Raw genomic sequence first — 5474 nt, 5'->3', positions numbered from 1 at the left:
TAATTAAAAATTACAATAAAAATAAAAAGATAAAAATAAAAAAATGCATAAATAAAAATGAATAAGAGAAAGGAAAAATAAAGGAAGAAAAAGAAACCGAAAGAAAAACTACAAAAAAAAACTAAAGAAAAAATTAAGGACAAATCACTTAATTAAATTAAGGAGATGAAAATTTTACACAAATCCACAAAACTAAAATCTGGTTTATGAATCAACCAATGCAGGTTTTTATGTAGTTCGAATCAGGTCAATTCGAACTCCATTTACATATAATTCGAATCAAATCGACTCGAACTATACACACACGCAAACACATACTAATTCGAATCGGCCTGATTCGAATTACAAACACACAGTAATTCGAATCAGGGTGATTCGAATTACTCCTCAGCACGCAATCCCAAGTAATTTGAAACTGGCTGATTCGAATTACACAATGTATAGTTCGAATTAGGCTGGTTCGAATTATATAGGACCAAACGTGTATAAATAAGGTGTGAACGTGAATTGATCTCATTAGAGTGAAAAAATGGCTAGTGATGAGAGTTTTGTAGTGTTGGTTCACCACAGAGAATCGATTAAGAGAAAAACACGGTCCGGTGTGAAGTTCACCGATAAGGATCCTCTCAGTATTTTTATGAGGCCTACGACGAGCTATGATGACCTAGTTAATTTTGTACTACAGAAACTTGGTCTGGAAGGCGTGAAACGGGTTAAGAAGTTTTTCTATCGCATTTCAATCTCGGTGCTGCAAGAAATCGTGAAGTATGATTGTTTCATGATCAGGAGTGATGAGGACTTGCAGGTCATGTTTCATTGTCGTCGGTAGTTTCCCGAAGTTAGGACACTTGAACTGGCGAAGTTAGTTGATGTGGTATCCAGCTCGGGGGGTTCGAACTGGAATACCCCCACTGTAGGCATGGTAGCCGGTTCTAGTTCCAGACTTGCTAGCGCATCTTCATCCGTCCCTGTGTATGAACCTCTGGTCGAGCCTGTCGCCTCCCCTTCGTTCGCTACTGATCTCAACTATAGTGGAGGGGGCGAGGTTGGAATAGGGGATAGTGTGCCGACCTCTTTACAGTGTGCTGCACCGGCTGGTCTGGGAGATGCATTGTTGGATGATTCAGACGATGATGATGTGGAGCCGGATATCATTGCTGATGACAGTGGCGATGATATTGGAGCGAGTGAGCCAGCTGGGGCAGGAAGTGGTTCTAGCTCTGGCACACAACAGTACCCTCCGCACTTTTCATCTTTGGACTTGGATGCCATGAGGCAGAAGGGGGTTCCTGGGGAGCCTGCTGGATTTGGTGCTAGAGATGCCGAAGGGTCTGCAGGTCTGACAGAGTTTCAGGATAAAGACGAGGCTGTGTTAAGTGTGAAGACGTACAGCATCCGACGCGGGGTACAGTACAAGGTGGTGGAGTCTGACTATCGCCAGTATGTTGGAAAGTGTTTTGAGTTTGGGAATGGGTGCACATGGTTGATTATGCTTAGTCTCCGGCAGCGCAAGGGCATTTGGGAGGTCAAACGGTACAACGGACCGCATACGTGTCTCGCGACGTCCATCTCCAGCGACCACAGGAGTTTGGATTATCATGTGATCTCGACATTCATCATGCCAATGGTTAGGGATGATGCATCCGTGACCATCAAGGTGCTCCTGAATGCAACGGCAGCACACTTTGGGTTCACATTCATCATGCCAATGGTTAGGGTTGATGCATTCGTCAGCATCAAGGTGCTCCTGAATACGACGGCAGCACATTTTGGGTTCAGGCTGACGTACAGGAGGGTTTGGCTGGCGAAGCAGAAGGCCGTTGCCCACATCTATGGTGATTGGGATGAGTCGTACAACAAGCTCCCTAGGTGGGTGTTAGGAGTTCAGCTGACGATGCCTGGTACTGTTGCAGTCCTTAGGACGAGCCCTGTTCGAGTTGGGGGTCAGGTGGACGAGTCGCAAGCTTATTTTCACCGACTGTTCTGGACGTTTCCACCATGTATTGAGGCATTCCGTCATTGCAAGTCCTTGGTCAGTATTGACGGAATCCATCTGTATGGCAAGTATGGGAGAACGTTGCTCATCGCGATTGCATAGGACGGGAACTCCAACATTCTGCCTGTTGCATTTGCACTGGTTGAGGGTGAGAATGCCGAGTCCTGGTCCTTCTTTCTCTCCCACCTGCGTCAGCACGTGACCCCGCAACCGGTCTGCTGGTTATATCAGACAGGCATAACGGCATCAAGGCTACCCTTGAGGCTCCGGACGGAGGATGGCTACCTCCAGCTGCCTACCGTGCATTCTGCATTCGACATGTCGCAGCAAATTTTGCCCTGACCTTCAAGGGCAAGGACGCAAAGAGGCTTCTTGTGAATGCAGCCTATGCTAAGACTGAGGTGGAGTTCAATTACTGGTTTGATATTCTGCGATCTGAAGACCCTGCCATGTGTGAGTAGGCGAACCGGATTGAGTATTCATTGTGGACACAACATTGGGATGAGGGTTGGAGATTTGGTCACATGACAACAAATATCTCCGAGTGTGATGTACTTCGTGTGGGTTATTAATTAATCAATGTGTTCCGTTTCTGAAGTGAAATATCAAATTAACTAAAATAAATAAGGCAATAATGCAATCTTGAAAGTAACTGCTACACGAGAAGCAAAATATCTAAATAACTTAAATAAATAAGGTACACCAATTTTCAAAGTAACTGATACACGATAAGTCAATAAGGTACGTAACATAAATAACAAAATACAACTAGGATCCTACACATACATAACTTAAATAAACAAAGCAAGCTAACATACAACATTGATTATAAACATAAGTCATACAACATAAGTCCCGAAACGAGCTCTCCGCTCAACCCGACGCCTATCTGGAACGTCGACAACACGGTCCATCTCAGGAACTTGTCCGGCACCCCTCTGCATCACCTCAACAAGAATAGGCACGGATCTCGGATCCCCAAGGTACATCTCTGGTGAAAAGAACATCTTACCATGCTGACGCCACCAATCCAAGAAGTCATGTGAGGGACCTGGGTTTGCGACAACATCAAACCGGAGAACGTGATCCGCACGGCTCTCCCAATGAAGATGCCAGAAATGCAAACTGTACGAGAACCAATGATCACCACCTCTGCCATCCTTCGACATCAAGAAGTCGATGTTCAGGGCGGGCTGGGACGGGGCTGTACTCCGCCGAACTGCGGTAGCACCCGATCAATCTGATGCCACTCTATGACGGCGAAATATATCAATGAAGTCACACACCGCCATAACGCCGTATGACGAGGCTCCAACACCTCCGGATGCACAACCTTAAGGATATCGGGAGAGCTATACGGCATCCAAATAAACTGCAAATACATATCAACAATGTTAGGTCACCTCGTGAACCGAAGTATGAAACGTTATTTAACTAAACATAAGCGGTTAGTATACTCACATCCCCAGCCTGTAACAGGTCTATCCTCAGCCTCCACATCTACACTCGAGGTCCCTTCTCGATAGCGGAAGGATTGTGACCTGACCACTTGCAACTCACATCGGTGTTATAGCGAAAGAAAAGTGTGATATAATAGTATAACATTATAGGCGGACATGGAACAAAATAATTTAACTCGAAATAGAAAAGTCCAACAACAGTACCTCGAGGCCAAGGGCCAGCTAAACGTATCATACCCAGCAGGTCTAAACCTAGGAAAGCGCCAAAAGATCCAAGACTGAAGTAACTGCAACGGGCCAACTAACTTCACCACATGTCTGTTGGCCACTCGGCACATGCACCGGTACAACCACGCTAGTCTTGCCGACCCCTAGCTGTAGCCACCCATCTCCTCAAGCCTAGCCACGTAGGGTAGCCATCTAATGTGAATACGGTTGCCGGACTTGTCGGCAAACAGCTGAGTGCCCAACAGCATCATGATATAGGCACGAGCATAGCGCCTCACTGTCTCCTCGTCGGCTGCCTCGGGGCACTCTCTAAAGGTCTCCTGGAACCAGGTGCAGTTCACTGCAAACTTCTAAATTTGGTTTGTAGGAGGTAACACTCCAAGCAACTCCTAGAACCACACCCACGCTGGACGGCTACCCTGGATGTATATCTGGAAATCCGTCAAGCAACCACTGACATAACGTCCATCGACCGGCAACCCCAACTGGTACGCCACGTCCTGTAGTGTGATCGTGCACTCCCCGAATGGCATGTGGAATGTGTGCGTCTCCGGACGCCACCGCTCGACAAAAGCACTGACAAGGGGCTCATCCAATCTGAACCATCTATCGTTCAATCTCGCAAGATGGTATAATCCGGCCATCTGTAAGTACGAAACGTACCTCTCGTCGAGTCGCATGCCCTGCTGCCGTCGCATGCTCGAGATGCATCGCTGGGGCTGCGCATATGATGGATCGCATAATTAAAACCACTTACAAAACCACTAACAACATAATCCACTAACAGAAAAAACTAACATAAACCACTAACAAAGACCACATGCAAAACCATTAAAAAAACCACTAACAAATCCACCAAAATAAACCACTAACAAAACCACTAACATAAACCACTTCCGAAACCACTAACAAAATCGCTAACATAAACCACCAACAAAACCACAAACAAAACTACTAAAGTAGATCATATGCAAAACTACTAACATAAACCACATGCAAAATCACTAACATAATCTACTAACATAATCCACTAACATAAACCACTAAAATAAACCACATGCAAAATCACTTACAGAACCACTTGCAAAATTACTAACATAAACCACTACAATAGACCACATGCAAAATCACTTACAAAACCACTTCCTAAACTACTAACATAAACCACTAACATAAACCAATATAATAAACCACATGCAAAATCACTTACAAAACCACTTGCAAAACCACTAAAACAAATCACTAAAAAAACAACTTTAACTACTAACATCGTCGTTGATGACCCCGGCTATATGAGCAACTCCATCCAAACGATATAGTCTTTCCGGATCATCCCCCATCGCCTCAGTATCCTGCTCGAGCCTTTGTCGGAGTGAATCTAGGTCGTTTTCTCTGGGATTTTGTAAGGTATGAGTTTGGAAAAGTGATTCGAATGAGGGTAGTTCGAACTCCTTTTATAGGTGAACCAAGTGTAATTCGAAACATCCCAATTCGAATTACTACTAGAGCTAACAAACAAGTAATTCGAATCAACCTGATTCGAATTACTTAGGGTTTCGTCCTTGGGTGTAATTCGAATCACCCTGATTTGAATTAAGTTTTGTGTAATTCGAATCAGGTTGATTCGAATGAGTGAGTGTGTGCGTGCGTGTAGTTCGAATATATGTGATTCGAATTACATGTAAATTGAGTTCGAAGCAAGCTAATTCGAACTATATAATAATGTGCATTGGTGGATTCATGAACCAATTTTTCAATTGGCTGATTTGCGTAATTTCCTTCTACCCTTA

The 5474-nt window shown here is 44.6% G+C and overlaps 2 protein-coding genes across 2 annotated transcripts; one reads left to right on the top strand and one right to left on the bottom strand.

Annotated features, from left to right (window-relative positions):
• On the top strand, positions 920 to 2457 carry LOC107646446. The gene is made up of 3 exons (XM_016350629.1): positions 920 to 1440; positions 1633 to 2060; positions 2192 to 2457. The coding sequence occupies exons 1-3, from the start codon at positions 920 to 922 to the stop codon at positions 2455 to 2457; spliced, it is 1215 nt and encodes a 404-aa protein (XP_016206115.1).
• On the bottom strand, positions 3828 to 5024 carry LOC107646448 (protein MAIN-LIKE 1-like). Its single transcript, XM_016350630.1, has 3 exons — positions 4953 to 5024; positions 4086 to 4403; positions 3828 to 4004 (listed from the first exon to the last, which is right to left on the bottom strand). Exons 1-3 carry the CDS (start codon positions 5022 to 5024, stop codon positions 3828 to 3830), a joined length of 567 nt encoding a protein of 188 aa, XP_016206116.1.

This window comes from Arachis ipaensis, chromosome B06 (genome assembly GCF_000816755.2).
Source record: "Arachis ipaensis cultivar K30076 chromosome B06, Araip1.1, whole genome shotgun sequence".
NCBI classification, from domain to species: domain Eukaryota; kingdom Viridiplantae; phylum Streptophyta; class Magnoliopsida; order Fabales; family Fabaceae; genus Arachis; species Arachis ipaensis.
Note: the sequence above shows the minus strand (reverse complement) of the source record. Positions and strands in the feature narration are given on the sequence as shown.

Coding starts and splice junctions, on each gene's coding strand:
- LOC107646446 (XM_016350629.1), top strand. CDS start 920: ATGGTAGCCGGTTCTAGTTCCAGACTTGCTAGCGCATCTTCATCCGTC. Junction 1,441..1,632: donor GTGGAGTCTGACTATCGCCA/GTATGTTGGAAA, acceptor GCCAATGGTTAG/GGATGATGCATCCGTGACCA. Junction 2,061..2,191: donor TGACGGAATCCATCTGTATG/GCAAGTATGGGA, acceptor CACCTGCGTCAG/CACGTGACCCCGCAACCGGT.
- LOC107646448 (XM_016350630.1), bottom strand. CDS start 5,024: ATGGGGGATGATCCGGAAAGACTATATCGTTTGGATGGAGTTGCTCAT. Junction 4,404..4,952: donor CCGGGGTCATCAACGACGAT/GTTAGTAGTTAA, acceptor TCATATGCGCAG/CCCCAGCGATGCATCTCGAG. Junction 4,005..4,085: donor AGGGTAGCCGTCCAGCGTGG/GTGTGGTTCTAG, acceptor ACCTGGTTCCAG/GAGACCTTTAGAGAGTGCCC.